The sequence below is a fragment of the Corythoichthys intestinalis genome, chromosome 10 (genome assembly GCF_030265065.1).
Source record: "Corythoichthys intestinalis isolate RoL2023-P3 chromosome 10, ASM3026506v1, whole genome shotgun sequence".
In the NCBI taxonomy this organism is placed as follows: domain Eukaryota; kingdom Metazoa; phylum Chordata; class Actinopteri; order Syngnathiformes; family Syngnathidae; genus Corythoichthys; species Corythoichthys intestinalis.
Genome location: NC_080404.1, coordinates 32,680,611 through 32,698,991, shown reverse-complemented (window position 1 = coordinate 32,698,991; position 18,381 = coordinate 32,680,611). Strand labels below are relative to the sequence as shown.

The window sequence follows — 18,381 nt, the reverse complement described above, 5'->3', positions numbered from 1 at the left end:
TGGGCTGCGCTGGGGGGTGGGAGTTAGCGCTGGATGTGTGAGGATGCTCCACGCCGGGCTTATCAATACTCAAATCCTGGTGAGGAACGAGTGCCATGGAGAAGGCGAGGATCGATTGAGCACACTGAGCTTTTCACAGCCGAAGCCCGAGCGGAGCGGCGTTGCTGACAAGTAATTGACACTGACAATCTGACTCTGGATCAGTATCGGTGGCTCAGGGCTCAAGCTCCCAACCGCCCCTCAGCAAAAGGGGAAGAAGTGTGCGAGTATGTATGTGTGTAAAAACCGACTAGAGATTATTATTCAGCCATCCAGAAGCAATGCCACTGGCGAGTGTACCTAATAAAGTATGTACAAAAAAAGTTACATAATATGAAAATAGAAGACGGGAAGAAGATGTGACTGGACTACATTTGTGTACGAGAGGTGTTCTCTGTCTTACACGGCGGTGCCCACAGCACTACACGGGCACCACTAAACGGCCTTTGATCAAAGGGTTGGATCAAAAGGAGACATACCACTTGCCCTCTGGCCCTCCGTTTGGCACACATGGGCCAAAGACATGCGAGGCCGAGCTTTCTCTGTCAGATTTACGGAGAAAAAGGTAAAAGACCGGAGTCAACCCGGGACAAAAGGTGCGGGCTTAAAATCGTGCTGGAGGTAGACTTCTTCTTTTCCTTTTCCCTTGTCTACTGATCTCTGAGGGGGCCGTTTGCTTGCAGGATGCTTGTTAAATAACATCCTGCATGAGGGTAGGATTGGAAATATGATGCTTCTCTCTTTTTTTTTTTTTTTTAAACACTTTGTTGTTGGTAGATGCTTACTAAAACAAAAAGTTATGAAAGCGTTTTGTCTTGCAGTTTAAACCTTCGTAAGGTAGGTCACCATTTGTGGTAATTATTTAAAGCAGGGGTTCCCATCTGCTGGGCCGCGGACCGGGCCCGCATTTGCTACCGGGCCGCACAGAAATAATAATTTAATAAAGACCGCATTCTGGCCGAATTAACCCTGTGCCCCTGCTTAACACACCAATATCCCTGTCTACTCTAGATATAATACTACGGGATAGATTAGAATATCGTCATAGAAATCCATTGATTGCACTGCTAGCAGTACATCTTGTTTGTGTATATGATATATCTATGTGAGCTTGTCCTCGATAATAACGTATTACTAGGCCGCGGGCGCAGCATATTTGTTCCCTGAAATAATTAGCCCCCATACGAGCGAAGATGACTGGAAAACAGACGTCTTTGGAGATATTTTTACGCCGAAAAGGGCACCTGACGAGCCTACAACCTCGAAGACCCACGAACGGCGAAGGAGTGGATTTGTGACCAGTTTGTGAATAAACCGAGTGATTCGAGCATGTCTGTGCAACAGGAAGATCAACTTGTAGAGATCGCAAATGACGACAACCTTATTAAACGTACATTTGAGACAACAACTCTACCGAGGTTAGGGATTGAAGTCATTCCGGAATATCCTGACATCGCTACGAGAGCATTGAAAACCTTGCTACAATTTCCAACATTGTATCTTTGTGAAGGGGGTTTCTTAATTAATGCTTAACGACAAGGCGAAGTCGTTAATGGTGAGAGCGGTATGCAGTTGTTGTGTGCAGCTCGCATGGCAGGATGTATCTGAGGAGAACTTTTCTACAAGTCCTTCCATGATCAAACGTAAGTTAATATTCCTTTCTTTCACGAAAGTTTGTAGTGTTTACTTTGGAATCGCTGCATTTGCGCATTTTGCGGCTATGTTTAACGTTACGCGCATGCGCAGAACCGCATTGTTGCAATTTTTGATGGGCTTCAAAATTTGTCAGAGCACCGGTCCTTGAAAAAAAAAACAAATAACACCGGTCCGGGTTGCAAAAAAGGTTGGGGATCCCTGATTTAAAGAATATACATATATATATATACATAAATATATATATATGTATATATAAGGTAAAAATACAATAATAATTCATAATTAAAAAAACAAAACAAAACATGGAGACGCCAGGTCTCAATTATAATCAAAATATTTTTAAATGATTAATCATTTGTGTATTTTTTAATTACAATTTCTTATATTATTTAAATTGCTAATTAGATTATTTTAAAAATATTTTTTGGATCCTTTTATAAATTAATGATAACTAAAAAACAAAACAAAATAAAAACACTGGCTACGGCTCCAAAAACACCTTTTTTTTCGGTATTTGTTTTCATAGTATTTAAATGTGTGCCCTATAAAGGGTTCAAAGGTATGGATTATTTATTTTAAGTGTAGAACAGCAAAACCTGATATCAGGTTCACCAACCTGGTGGCCGTGGTAGACCCCAAGGGCCCAATGAGTAGCCTGTGGGTCTGCAATAGGAGCAGCTCAAGAGTGAAGGGACATGACATTCATAGGAATGTTGGTCAGGGAACAGATGATTACAACAAGTAAACACTTGGAGAGATGTATAAAAATAAAGTGTTGGCAATTAATATCTATGCTACCTTGTTAAGTAAATATTGTGAGAAACAATTATCGTATTTTCAGCACTATAAAAAACATCAGATTATAAAGTGCACTGTCAGCTTTTGAGAACATTGAAGGCTTTTCGGTGCGCCTTAGAGTGCGGAAAATAAGCTGTTTTACCTACATATAAAAGATTGTGGCGCATTGCCACACCAAAATAAAAGTCGCCACACCTTGCAAATGAGATATTTTTTAAGGGGATCCGCAGATTGAAAGACTTGTGGTTCTTAAAAGATAAACGTTATTATGGGTTAAAATAATTTGATATTGAAACCCCTCGTCATGTTTTGGTTTTTATACAATTTGTAAAATTAGTTTAACTAGTAGGTTGTTGTTGTTCACGTCACAGGGCAGTGACACGGTTACACTGCCGGGCTTCCACAGTATGACTCTAGCGACATAAACATGTCATCTGTTCAACCCTTTCAATTTGAATCCGAAAGGAACATTAATACGCATGACAGCACTGTCGACATTTCATAAAATGAGCAAAATGAACAGGAAAGACGGGGTGAGACGTGACGAGAGCAGGGGAAAAAAATGGTGTTCTGCCAAAATGTGCTGAACCGGCGAAACGTCTTTCAAGAGGCGAATTTGACACCCAAAGTAATACCGTGCGTTTTCAGTTTGTTTTGTTTAGATGCATACAGACAGAAAATACTAAAGATGCCTTATCAAAATACTTCAACGTAGTAATATCAAATAAGGGTAGTTTAAACATGCTAAGTGACTAATGTGGTCAACAGATCAACTATATGCTTTAAAGCTACAACAAGAAAACACAATGCTTAAAAGTATGAGAGGGAAACACATGCAAAAAGTATTTTTAAAAGATTCTAAGACATTTCAATTAATAATTTGTATAATTTAACATAATGTCTAAATAAATATATAAATAGCTTATTATTTACGGACTATTTGCAATAAATCGTCTGAAATAGTACGTCAAATACAAATGGTTCCTCTACACGCTTTATTTTCAAAAATCCCATCAGTTCTCTTGTTGAAAGCTTGCGCCTTAGTATGTCGGCGCGGATATGGAAATGCACAGAAAGGTATTTCAAGTTAATGAATGTAATTCTGATTTAAGCCTGTGAAAATGACCTTAATAATAAAAATTAACATAACGTTTAAGTTCTTTATTGCGTGTCTTTGACCCGAATCGTTGCGTCCTAGCATAGTATTTGTTAGTTGCTGACGTCACTGGTTGTAATTTCAGATTGGTATTTTGAAGTATTTTGGAAAGAGAAAAGTTCCTGAGAACGAGGGTCCACTAACAAAAGGACTATTATTGTTGTGGTGATGTAGACCATCACATTCCGAAATATTTAAATATCATCTGAGGCTAATTAAATATTTCGGAACGTGAGGCTCACGTTCCGAGGTGTCCTTCAGTTCCAAAGGTATTTAGCCTTCATGTTCCGAGGAGTAGATATAACCAAATGATTATGGCAAGTATTGTATTTTAATGTTGTGATATCATTTTCAAAAACTGAATGAGGTACGATCACAGGAACAAAGGAGAAGAAAAAAATGGAGAAACAGATCAGGAAGGTGCACAGTCCAAGGAAGGAGAACAAAAAAAGAGTATCTGGCTGGGACCCAACATGGACAGAAATGGCAAAGTTCAAGCCCTGGCTGTACCACACAAATCCAGGTAAGTATTAAAAATTGTGCAACGATTATTTTAATAAACATATTTGTATTGTTAGGTTACGTTACAGTGTTGAAAAAGGTTAATTGTTTAGTAATTGGCATATTCCTTATGGTGAATTTGCATTGAAATAATTATTTTTCAGCTCATTGAAACAAATCATTACTATCATTATTAATATTGAAATTATTATTAGAGGCGTGCGAAATTTCCGATTCTTAGATTATTCGCGATTCGGCCGTGGAAGATTCGAGAACGATTCACAAATATCCGAATTCTGATTATTGAACTATACCAGGTAAAGCGGAAGTAAAACACAGTCAGCACGGTCTTTGGGACGCAATGAGGAACGGACCGAGAGTAAATATCATGTTTAACTCTTGCCGCTAGATAAAAAAACAATCTTACCTGCCTGCGGCTGACAGGCGCTACAAACAACGCCCAGTTGCTAGCTGCTAGAAACATACGGTTACTGTAGATATCATATACAGTGCCTTGCAAAAGTATTCGGCCCCCTTGAACCTTGCAACCTTTCGCCACATTTCAGGCTTCAAACATAAAGATATAAAATTTTAATTTTTTGTCAAGAATCAACAACAAGTGGGACACAATCGTGAAGTGGAACAAAATTTATTGGATAATTTAAACTTTTTTAACAAATAAAAAACTGAAAAGTGGGGCGTGCAATATTATTCGGCCCCCTTGCGTTAATACTTTGTAGCGCCACCTTTTGCTCCAATTACAGCTGCAAGTCGCTTGGGGTATGTTTCTATCAGTTTTGCTCATCGAGAGACTGACATTCTTGCCCATTCTTCCTTGCAAAACAGCTCGAGCTCAGTGAGGTTGGATGGAGAGTGTTTGTGAACAGCAGTCTTCAGCTCTTTCCACAGATTCTCGATTGGATTCAGGTCTGGACTTTGACTTGGCCATTCTAACACCTGGATACGTTTATTTTTTTAACCATTTTGGATCATTGTCCTGTTGGAAGATAAATCTCCGTCCCAGTCTCAGGTCTTGTGCAGATACCAACAGGTTTTCTTCCAGAATGTTCCTGTATTTGGCTGCATCCATCTTCCCGTCAATTTTAACCATCTTCCCTGTCCTTGCTGAAGAAAAGCAGGCCCAAACCATGATGCTGCCACCACCATGTTTGACAGTGGGGATGGTGTGTTCAGGGTGATGAGCTGTGTTGCTTTTACGCCAAACATATCGTTTTGCATTGTGGCCAAAAAGTTCAATTTTGGTTTCATCTGACCAGAGCACCTTCTTCCACATGTTTGGTGTGTCTCCCAGGTGGCTTGTGGCAAACTTTAAACGAGACGTTTTATGGATATCTTTGAGAAATGGCTTTCTTCTTGCCACTCTTCCATAAAGGCCAGATTTGTGCAGTGTACGACTGATTGTCCTATGGACAGACTCTCCCACCTCAGCTGTAGATCTCTGCAGTTCATCCAGAGTGATCATGGGCCTCTTGGCTGCATCTCTGAACAGTTTTCTCCTTGTTTGAGAAGAAAGTTTGGAAGGACGGCCGGGTCTTGGTAGATTTGCAGTGGTCTGATGCTCCTTCCATTTCAATATGATGGCTTGCACAGTGCTCCTTGAGATGTTTAAAGCTTGGGAAATCTTTTTGTATCCAAATCTGGCTTTAAACTTCTCCACAACAGTATCTCGGACCTGCCTGGTGTGTTCCTTGGTTTTCATAATGCTCTCTGCACTTTAAACAGAACCCTGAGACTATCACAGAGCAGGTGCATTTATACGGAGACTTGATTACACACATTTGGATTCTATTTATCATCATCGGTCATTTAGGACAACATTGGATCATTCAGAGATCCTCACTGAACTTCTGGAGTGAGTTTGCTGCACTGAAAGTAAAGGGGCCGAATAATATTGCACGTCCCACTTTTCAGTTTTTTATTTGTTAAAAAAGTTTAAATTATCCAATAAATGTTGTTCCACTTCACGATTGTGTCCCACTTGTTGTTGATTCTTGACAAAAAAATTAAATTTCATATCTTTATGTTTGAAACCTGAAATGTGGCGAAAGGTTGCAAGATTCCAGGGGGCCGAATACTTTTGCAAGGCACTGTATATGTAGAACTAGATTCAAAATGCCATCTTAAAGCAGTAGACCTCTCTAGAAGGCTCTGTTGTAGTGAACCTAATTAACTTTTTATCTAAAATACTCCTAAATCGGCAGAATCTTGTCTTGAATCTATCTTTAAATGATGAAATAGTTTTAAAACTTTGACAAAAGTAGACAGAAGGGATATTATCGAATAACGGGAGCAATTTTAACAACTGTAACAGTTGATTCACAACATTAAAATAATTGAATGGAGTTTAAAGCTGCTGATACAGAATAGGGATTGGAGTTTTTTTATTTTCTGTTATTTTTGTATATTTGTTTACTGTTATATGTTAACTTGATACTGAAATAGTAGTTTGGTTTAGCCTGAGAGGATTTTTGAACAATTTTGGAATTAATGTACAAAACATTAAAAAAAAAAAAAAAAAAAAGGAGGGGGGTGCATCAATAATCGTTTTATAATCGAAGCGGAGCCTTTGAATCATAATCGTAATCGAATCGTTAGGTGCCCAAAGATTCCCAGCTCTAATTATTATTATAATTATTCATATCAGTTTGCACTAGGGACCAACTTTAAAACAACCGGAAAATTGTGTGTAAATTAATATTACAATTAATAATTAATATTACATGTAGGGAATCAAATAGATTTCCATTTTTTTCAATTAAAAATGTTACAATTTTTTTTGGTGTCATAATATTTAGATAATGGAGCCATATATGGATGGCCTGGTAAAGAATATCAATAGACGTTTTCAACACGCTGATCTCAAGAGTGAACTGTGAGAGAGATTTCTCTGCAATTGTCAGAGTAATATATAATATATTTGGTCAACTGCACAATGTACAGAACTGTACAATGTATGTTAGAGATGCTTGTGTGTCTTCAGTTCCTAGATCCCCTTTTTTTTTTTTTTTTTTTTAAAGCTTGTATAGGTGAAGACAGGCTGCAGGGGGACCATCTGGCAGCATGCCTCACATTGACAATAAATAGACCACCCATTGCTGATTTCCCTTATGAAAGAGCCCTCAAATTCTTTTTTTTTTTCTTTCTTTTTTTTTTTTTTAAAATCCAGGAAAATCAAGTGTTCCCATGCAGAATGCAAACTTTGAAAATAAATCTTTGATATGGTTCTTCTAGGAAAAAAAATGTTCAAAAAAATTTTCATTCGTCATGATGTGAAAAAATTTCGCCGCCGGCGCGACATGGTGAGGCTGTCCGCCTCCGATTCAGCCAACCACCACCACAGCTTCAAAACATCCTAGGGGAAACCCTGATAAGGTATTATCAGTGTCTTCAAAGAAATTAAGGCTAATATTTTCTGCTACTCTCACAGTTTTAAGAAGGTCGCTGACCCCTGCTATCATCTTTCTGTTGTGAATTTAAATTAGTTTGTCACTGGTATACGTCCAATTCATTTGAACTTGATGTTCAAACTAAAGATAGACTGCTATATCGGCCGGCCGATATATCGGGGCGATATTTGGAAATTTGACGTATATCGGTATCGGCCCTTTTTTTAATCCGACCGGCCAATAGGAAAAAGTCTATTTAAAACTAGGGATAGGCACTAGAGATGAGAATCTTGGCACACCTAACGAGTCGATTACGATTCAGCGGCTACGATTCCGTTATAAATCAATTATTGATGATTATTATGATTTTATTGATGTGTCCCGAAGACCGCGACTGTATTTCAGTTCCGCTTTATCTGGTATAATCAAATAATCGGAATTTAGATGTTTGTGAATCGTTCTCGACTCTTGCACGGCCGAATCACTAAGATCTAAGAATCGGAAATTTCGTACGCCTCTAATAGGCACTAGGAATAGTGCCATTTTTCAGAGGATTGGAATCGGGTGAAAAGGATAGGGTTTTTAATTCAAAAAAATGTTTTTCTGCTTCATGCTCGTACAGGCTCACTCTCCCTCCTGCAGCTTTTCTTGGTTAGCAGTGCACTGTGAGTTTTGCTTGTTAAAGTTAAGGATGATTGGCAGGCGTTGAAGTTTTGTTCTTGCCAGATTAGCTTGGCAGTGCTACCTCCAAAGATGCCGAATGTGTCAATCATCGTTTAGCTTGTTAAACACTAGTGTGCTGTGGCAACTCATTGTGTATGTGTGCGCAGCTGTTCTCAGCAGTGAGTGGATTTGACTGGACTCACTCAATGAAGTGTTTAATAAAGACAACTTTTTTTCCACGTTATTCTTGTTTAAGATTAATTAGCATTTTGAAAGCGGCACGGTGGGACAGTAACATGTTTAAAACTTTTTGAGGGGGGAACAAGTTTTACTCCGGAGAGCTACTTATTTAACCTTTTATTAGCACTTTATAGAAGATGTTTCTGACTCTAGGATTATTTTTTTTGTGTGTTTCAATAAACATGCTTTAGGCATTTCAATGCCTAAAAGAAACTTCAGAGGTTTCATTTTTCAATTTTTTACACCCATTTGTATACTTTTACTGCAAATGAATATCGGCTCCAAAAATCGGTTACTTTAACTACTAATATTCGGTATCAGTCCTGAAAAACTTATAGCGGTCGATCGCTGTTTCAAACACTGCCAACCCTCCTAGTTCAAATGGATTAGACTTCTATTACCATCAATAACAGCCAATGAGTTAAGAATACATATTTCTGTCTTATTAATTTACAATATAATGTAAAGTACAATATTAGAAACGTATCCCTACCTGAATAAACAAGGATTAAATACAATAAATGAATATCAGGCAGTGAAGTCCTACAAGAATCGAGCATTTTGTTAAATTAACACATTTTATAACTGTTCTGGCACTTTTGTCAAGGCAGAACTTTTGGATGCAACTGCCACATTGACTCCAACACAATTGTGCTTTTTAAATTAATGGCTAGGTGAGCTCAGATTCCTATCATGCTCCTAAATACTTACAAAAGGTACATCAGAAGGACAGAAAATATACATCACATATTCTTCATAACAACTGCTTACGTCACGTTTCATTTGTGCTAATCAATAAACTTACTGTGGCTCATTATTTAAGGTCAAAATGCCTCATTATCACTAATCATTTCCTTTGGAAACAGCATGACTCTGTATCCACACGCAATAGACAATTGCTGATCTTCCCTTTAATCACACCAAATGTGTGGGAACGGGAAACCCGTCAATCACACGTACCGGGTTCTTCCTCATGGCTCCGCCCACCGCCCGCGCCGCACCGGGGTTTCCCGCCATCTCAGCCAGGCGTTTGTAGGAGACTGTCTCCCCGATTTTAATGTCTCTGAACAGGATGTGCAGCACGCGACTGGTGAAAGTGTCTGCAGGAAGAAAAAAAAAGCGTCAATTTTCTAATCTAATCAATCAGTCTGACAGTTGACAAGAGATAGGCATGAAGAAATACATTTAAAACAACATGGATGGCAGCACTTGAAGTGCACAAATTAAAAGTTTGACACATTCAACATGGATTAATTCACCAGTAAGTGCCCATATCCCGGCTAAATACATGGAAGTCCCTCCATTTGACCTTCGCACTAGTAATAATACAGTACAGTAGCTGATGTGAGAAAATTATTTCCATGGCAGGAGGAGAAAAAAATCTAGGTTATGCACTGAAAGGTCACAGCTAAAATTAAAAAAGTTGGCTCCTTCATTTAAAAGGATTAAGAGAGGCCAAAAAGACGGCAAATCTGCTCCAGATTTTTAATAATAATAATTTGAATGTTGCATACCATTTGTGGCAGCAGGATGACTTTGAGGTTAATCAGACCAATTTGTCCTTTTAATTGCTTTCTATTCAGAGTAGATTCATTATATCATCTCCACTTAAATGGCAGAATTCTTCAAATCATCTGCAGCTTAACCGGCCACATTAACAGCTCTGATTTCATTAGCACTTTAGCAGTAGCTTTATCTTTTTTTTTTTTTTTGATGGATTACCAGCCAGTGGCGGCGAGGCATGTTTGTCTAGGCGCACACGCAAAAACCTTGAGACGTTCCGGAACTGAGCTTTTGTAGCAAGTGAACAACACTTTGCTCGTAAGAGAACCGTACGCGGGAACAATGGTCTCGTTATCAAGAGGGGGTGAACTTCGTCTGGTATACACGAGCGCGTGTACTCAGTCATAAAAATTCAATTAGTGATCTCCCATTCTCTCTCATTTATATGGTCTAAGAGAGCACATGACAAGTGATCTAGGAGAAATCCCCCTAAATTGGCATTGTGTGAAAACATGTCACACCCCTGTCTCACTTCTACAGAGTGAACATCCTTTGCTCCCCAGGCTCCCTCGCTACCTCATAGTCACTCTCTGCTACACAAAGCAACGCGAACAAGGCAATTTGCCTAAACTGGGGGGAATAAGTGTAAAACCTAAAGGGGATACATTTGATTGATGCGCACCCATGTGAGTTCTTTGTCTTGAACAAGGCCCGTAGGTACTGTTTAATAATTTTTCAGGTAATAATCACGCTGTCAACGAGATGACGGGCCCTTACACAGACAGAGCCAATGTTATGACGAGAGAAGATACACCCCCCCCCCCCCCTCGCTCCCTCCCAAATTTCCTTTATGCATTATTCCCCCTCACGAAAGTAAGTCACTTTCGGCCTGCGTGATGTGCATATTGATATCGCTTTGTCACTGATATGCAGACGACAGTTTGCCCAGACTTTAGCGCTGAGAAATCCCGTGTTGATGTTTCCCTGCAAACAACCGAAAGTCGGCGCTTTAACCTAAAAGCAGCTACAGTACAAGCTGTTGTTTACCTTTTTTTCCTTCCCTCAACTAATACCGGGCAGCCTATTTTCCCGACAGACTTCCAGCTGCAAGAAAGAAGAGGTGGCTCTAGAGGTTAAATAACGCTGCCTTCATCAGCGTCGGTGACAGAGGCTTCTCATGGGTCGGTGGAGGAAAGCGGCGGTCCCCCCAGCGCCGTACTTCATAAAGAGACTAATACGCTGTGTCTGAGGTCAGGACCCTCTTTAGATCAGGTGCAGTGATGTCAATTGTTTAAATAAAAGTTGAGAGGAACCACTTACATGTTTACACTCATGCACATAATTATGTCACAGGTCATTACCGACCAGGAGGCCAGGTAATAGCGCGGGGAGAGCCAGATCGAAGGGATCTAGTCATTATGAAGTTATTGACTCCTATGATGGATTTCCTCATTTTGGATATGAGAGCAATTTGAAAGAAGGAGGGAAAAGCACAATAAAAGTGAATTCCATCAAGCGTGCTAATGATGGATTGACTGTGATGACTTCCAGCTGACAGTCACCTCGTCGCGTACGCTTGCAAGAATGGGGGGGGGGGGGGGGGGGGGGGGGTGTATTAAAAAAAAAAAAAAAAACGACAATGGTGGAAATGCAGCTACCTCATTATCCTTTGTGTCTAATAGGAGGGAAGACTTTGACTCCCAGTCAAAGTGTCTCTCGAGTCTTGAGGGATCCACGTGTTTGAAGGCTGACGGGGTGCTGATGATTCTTTGATTATTCGATATTCTGAAAACGTTCATTTCCCTAATTCCTCTCCACATCACAGGGGCGAGGCCTGGTGAGTGTCTCATCTCGCCCTGCGCTGCGCTCAGGGGGAGGTTCAGGCTCCTGCAGGAACGCAGTCATTTGGGCTTTGAAGAGCGCCCCTGTAAGCCCCCCACCAATAGCAACCCCCATAGCCTGGACCCCCCTCTTTTCTGCACATTCCCCGCGCCGCTTACTGAGACTAAGATCCTCTCGTCTGTTACATATGGATGTATAATTAATGAGATAAGAATATGCATCGTTTTAAGAACCCACGGTGGTGTCTGTGTTTTTCCTGAAGGTAGTGGTGGGAAAGGGGGGGATGCGCGCGCACACACACACACACGCACGAGGAGCGTGAATGACACACGCACGCACTCGCCAGTCCCCGTACCTCAGAGGACCAAACTTGCGTGTGATGTTGCGTCTGACAATCAGTCAAGACGCAGTGGAAACCGGCACCTCGGTTCTCCTTTCATGTCACCTCTGCGGCTCAGGTATATGGTGACAGCTAATATGAAAAGTGGCTTGTTTTGTCAGAAACGTGTAAATAAACATGGCAACACTTCAAGCGAAGGTCACAACTCAATATTACATGACAAGTGTAGCGAGAGTGCTGTCGCATTGAGGCTCTCCCGCAAGATAACTGAGCAAACAAAAGTTGGTTGTCACAGATTGTAATGACCTGATTAAACTTGTTTTTTGTTTTTTTTCCCCCTGCTTGCTTCCCATGTACGAATCGCAGCTTGCGCAACAATGAGCCAAAGCTTCGTACTTATGAATTAACAAGAAAAAACAACAACCCACCCCTCTATTGTCCTTCCTCAAAAGACAAATACTCTTGATGCAAACATTTAACATTTTTATACACGCGCGGGCCATGGTTGCCACTACTGAGAGTAATCCGGCCCTAAACCCTGTATTTACCGAGCCCCAAAACAACAGGCGAGGGAGGCGAGGTGCAACACAGCACAATCACCTATTCAGATCAGGTACTAATGAAGAATTCCATCTATCCTGAAATTTAATTAAAACCCCAAAGACTTGAGATGAGATGCGATTTGAAAGAGCCTGGGGCTGGTACACAAGCACTTGGTGGCGAAGGGAATCGCACTGAAAGGTGATATCGTAATTGGTCCTGATGTATTTCTGCATTGCCTTTGCGGGAGCGTGGGACTCTGTAGCTGTATACGGGGGTCTCGACGGAGTACCTGCTCATTGAAAATGCCATCACTCAAGCACTGCGGGTCTGCATGAAATTAGAGGGAAAGGGAGGCCTGATTGCAAAGGAAGGCAGACACAATTGTTAAATGCATATATTAGAGGGCTTGCTTTTTCCATGTGTAGGTGTGATTCTGCGTCTAAATGAGCGCTTTGGAAAATCTTTCATGCGACGGCGCGACAAAGCCTGTGAACTTTACCAGTTCAAATATGGCTCGTCAGGCATCGGCGTTATTTGTTACCTCGATACAAACACAATTAAAGAATTTCGGTCTTTATCCGGCGCACCGCATCATTCACACACATGGTGTGAAAGGACACTAATTCTCTCCCCTTACTTTGGGGGGCACGCTCGTACCGAGGTGTCTGCCCAGCGCCGACAATGAGTTCATTCAAACTTTACTACCATTCACATGTTCTCATTAAAAAAAGCGCGGGGAAAGAAGAAAAAAAGTGCTTCCTGTCTGAAAATGTCAAGAGTGGAATTCGATCAGTTTCAAAGAATGTGCCAAGAATCATGGGAAAGCTTGCCAAGACTAACACGCGTGGTAAGAGCCGCCACAGATTACTGAACCAAGTTACAGCTCTGTGTTCTATTCTGCCCTCCCTCTCTCTTCCAGCTATAAAATACTTCATTATAAACACAGAGCGCCAGTGAGTGTAAGTGATGTAACTGACAATTAAGAGTGAAAGGCTGATCCCGGCCACGGCTCTGCAAATATTTATCCATGACAGACCTGCTCTCAGGGCGGGGTGGTGAAAGGCGGGCGGCTGGAGACTCCCAGTGCTGCGCGGATCGCCGAAGTACGCCTGGAGCCATTCGACGCAGCGCTGCAACTCAGGGCTCGTTTCCTTCGGGCCGCCGTTGACCACGCGGCAGCTCGGGGGGGTCTCGCCGCTCCTGCCGGGAGACGAGGTGGGGGTTCAGAAGAGCCATCGTAATCTGACATTCCTGCTCTAGACATTGCTAAAATATGCCACAAGGGTGTAACTAGATGCCCGCGGGGTCACGCCGGCACAGAATGACATAATTTACTGAATGAAATGGAAGTTGTTACGGGATACATGGTCATTTACAAAGTTACGCCACACTTCTGTCACTCTGCTTCAAGTGAAGAATAAAAAAACAGGCTGAAGTAATGTAAAGACATTATAACCTAAGCACTTGAAACACATGCATTAAGAAGAATATACATTTTTCCCTAGTGCTGCAGCTATCAAATATTTTAGTGATCGAGTATTCTACTGAAAAATTCCATCGATTAATCAAAATCGGCCAAAACTTTTTTTTTTTTTGTAAAGAGCAATTATAAATATATATGAGAAAACAAGACATTTCACCTAATATTGAACCATTTTTATACAATCAATGTCTTTATCTTAGAAGTACGTTGTTGAAAATAGCCAAAAAATGCATTTCAGATGTGAAATAGCCAAAAAATGCATTTCAGATGTGACTGGAAATAACAACAACAAATTCACTGCTTTCAGTCAAAAAACATAAGATTCCATTTAACAAATTCTTATTTCTTACCTAAAAATATCAAGACGCTTGATAACACACATCACTTGAAAGTTAGGTGTCTTTCTCGTGTTTTTCAATTGAATTTCCATTTGTGTCAAGCCAATTTTAACTTCTAGTCTAAATTGTAAATCCTGGTAAAAACTTAGTTTTTGCAGTGATTAAAATACAGTAAACGTATGATACATGCTGTATTTGGAGCACATGAGGCACCAGTGCTACTTGGTGTTTTATCCATCAATGACCACTGAGCTAAAATTGAGAGTTACCTTTATTATGTTTTTATTTTACACCCTCATCCCTCTACAGCACTGTTTTTACAGATAAAATTAAGCCCGTGTGAAAGACATGTTAGCCACGCATCGACAGTAGTCATAATTGATAGAAACCTAGCCCTCCGCAAGGCACACATTACGTTAGCAAGGTACAGTAACATTAATCTTATTTATTAGTGCTATGTTAACAGAATTTTACCTTGTCACGAGTATCGCGCCTCCGCTCTCGGAGTAAACGGGGTGCCTTCGGTTGAGCTGCAGCATTGAGGACATGCTGTAGTGGTAGGCAAGCGCTGTGTTACACTGAATACATTAAACTGTGTTCGCCTTGGTTTCCAGCTTGAAATGCTCCCACACTTTTGACATTTTCTGCTTTTTCTTGGTGCCTTTCTATTCGCTTTGGTCGGCTTCTTCGTCGTTAACTAGGGTGACCATATTTTGATTTCCAAAAAAACGAGGACACTCGGCACGGCCTCGAGATACTTGGATTTTACTCGAAGTTCACTCAAAGATGCCTATATCAATTTAATATATTTAAAGTGTGCCTCCTCCATCTGGATCGAAAAATTCAGTTTTATAAAAAAAAAATATATATATATAATAATAAAAAAAAGCAACAAAAAAAAAAAACAGGCCTATTGCCATATAGTATACATTATATATTATATGGAAATATTTTTTTACTCAATTGGTTACTCAACAGGCTTGATTCTTCCTAAAAAAAGATCAAGCAATTAAAAAAAAAATAATAATAATAATTATATATATATACTGGACTGTCTCAGAAAATTAGAATACACAATATTCTAATTTTCTGAGACAGTCCTGTACATTAATCCACCATTTAAAGCAGGGGTGTCCAAACTTTTTGCAAAGGGGACCAGATTTGGCGTGGTAAAAATGTGGGGGGCCGACCTTGGCTGACGTCCTTTACATAGAACAATATACAGGACTGTCTCAGAAAATTAGAATATTGTGTATTCTAATTTTCTGAGACAGTCCAGTATATATGCAGACCCATGGAAATGTAGTCCAGTCAATACACACACACAGTACGCTATGTGCCAACTCAACATTTTTATAAATTACTATCACGACAATTGTCGTTGACAAATTACTATTCCCACTCAATTTTTATTGTCATTCAATGTTCTAGATTGTACGCAAACAATAACCGAAATAAACTGACAATCTATTCAATGTTTCCAAACGCAGCAGTTCAAAACTACATAGCCCATTATGCATAGCGCGGCTGAGCTCACTGGTAGCTACCCTATTAGCGAGTACCGGGACCCGAGGCAAAATCAAACTTTGCTATAAAAGTTTACAATCATCGGCAGCGCAACGATGAGACACCAAACAGGATTTTACAGATTAGGCCAGTACAAATCTCCGACAGAAGTCAACAGTTGCCATAATATACGTAATTATCGTAAAAAAAAAAAAAAAAACCCTCATAAGAAACACAGCTACTCAGAATATAACACTAACCAAATAAACGAACACAGAACAATTACAAGACTCATACAATGTACTGCATCTCTGTGTACACATATAACCCAATATACAACAGAAGCACATGATCGACATTAACAGGAGATAAATTTACAGAAAGGTGTATGGAGCCACGTCTTAGAACTCTTTATTGAACTCCTTACTGTAGTCTAATCTCTTGCCAAACCGTCAGTAGATGGTGGTAATTCCCCATGAAACAGGGTAAACTGCCAACAAAAAACAAGAAGAAGATCTACTCCTTCTCCCGCCCCCACTAGTAGGAGCCACGCCAACGCAGGCAGGCACTGACCCCTAGTGGCCGGAGGGATTCTCTTCAAATTGGTCCCGTGAAAAATCATAAAAAACGGACATTTTCATGAATTTATGAAACCCGGCTGGACGCTCCGGAGAGCACGTGATAAGAGGACTTGTCCGGGCAAAAGAGGACGTTTGGTCACCCTATCGTTACCTCTCTATTCATGCATGGTTGAAACTTCCTTGATCAATTTTTAAAATCGAGTTACTCGAATTATTCAAGTAATTGTTTGAGCTGTATTTTTCACACATGCAGTACAGTACATGTCTTTTTGTCTTTCACCCTTTACAGGGCACTCATTTAACTCACTAGCTGCCACTGACATCTTTACATTTTGACTGGGAGGGTTTGCAGCGATCATTCGTCCTTTCAGAATGGATTGGACATTTGCCCCGTCAATGGCATTGAAAGATGAGCATTCACAGCCAGCCAGCCCTCCCAGTTTAAATGAGATGAAAATCTATCAATCTATCAAGCGGGCTAAGAAAGACTTACAGAAATCACTGACACAGTCCAATATCTCTGTGCACACGTCAACTATGTGGAAAACTATGGCCAAGAATTGTTGCTCTATTAATGTCCGCAAAAAGGCACTTAGACACTCCACAGAAGTTTTGGCAAAATATTTTGTGGACTGATGAAACTAAAGTGAATTGTTTGGGAATAACATACAACGTCATTTTTGGAGGAAAAATGGAACAGCTCACCAATATTAACACCTCATCCCCACCGTGAAGCAGGGTGGAGGGAGCATCATGATTTGGGGTTGTTTTGCTACCTCAGGGCCTGGACAAATTGCAATCATTAATGGAAGAATGAATTCAAAAGTTTTATCGGGATGTTTTGCAGGAAAACCTGAGGCCATCTGTCAGACTCTTGAAGCTAAAAAGAGGATGGATGCTCCAACAAGACAATGAACCAAAACACAGAAGTAAATCAACTTCAGAATGGTTTCAGAAGAACAAAACACACTTTCTGGAGTGGCCAAGTCAAAGTCCAGAACGCAATTGAGATGCTGTGGCACGACCTAAAGACAGCGATTCATACCAGACATCCCAGGAATCTGACTGAACTACAGCGGTTTTGTAGGGAAGAATGGGCCAAGATTAGTCCTGATCGATGTGCCAGACTTATCTGCAGCTACAGGAAGCATCTGGTTGAAGTTATTGCTGCCAAAGGGGGGGGCCACAAAATATTAAATGTGACGGTTCAGTTTCTTATTTTTCCCTACTTCTGACATTGTTTGCATACTATCCTCATTAAATATGTAAACCTCTAAATGTCTGGGTTGTTTGACACTGTTTTATAATCTGTGTGATTTTGACAAAGATCAGATAAAATTGGATGGTGATTTTATACAGAGATATGAGACATTCCAAAAGGTTCAGATACTTTTTTATACCACTGTGTGTGTGTATACATATATATTTACATATGTATACAGTATATATATCTGTGTGTGTGTTCAACTGGGAGAAATGACTGTGAATGCTCAGAAATATTTGCTGCCACCTTCTCCCAGTCAAAATGGATTGGCCCTCTACTACTCAATGGCTGCCAATTAGTTAATAATAAAAATATGATTCATCATTGAGACCCAGTGTCCACACACTGAATGTGGTCATCACATTTGGGGTCATCTAAGCCACACTTGTATTATTGACCTACATAACCTAAAATGTGATGTCATCATATGTGGACGCCAGGTCTTTACTAATTTATTTTTTTAATTATCAAAAGTAGTCACTTGCGCAATAAAAGGTTAATCCAGAGATACGACAGCTAAA

The 18,381-nt window shown here is 40.2% G+C and overlaps 1 protein-coding gene across 1 annotated transcript in view; it reads right to left on the bottom strand.

Moving 5' to 3' along the window:
* Positions 1–18,381, bottom strand: part of mgmt (O-6-methylguanine-DNA methyltransferase) — a 56,200-nt gene that overhangs the window by 7,587 nt on the left and 30,232 nt on the right. Inside the window, exons 3-4 of the mRNA XM_057849043.1 lie at positions 13,725–13,888; positions 9,421–9,560 (exon numbers count right to left, since the gene is read on the bottom strand). Coding sequence (XP_057705026.1) covers positions 9,421–9,560; positions 13,725–13,888 — 304 coding nt within the window. The remainder of the gene's footprint in view (positions 1–9,420; positions 9,561–13,724; positions 13,889–18,381) is intronic.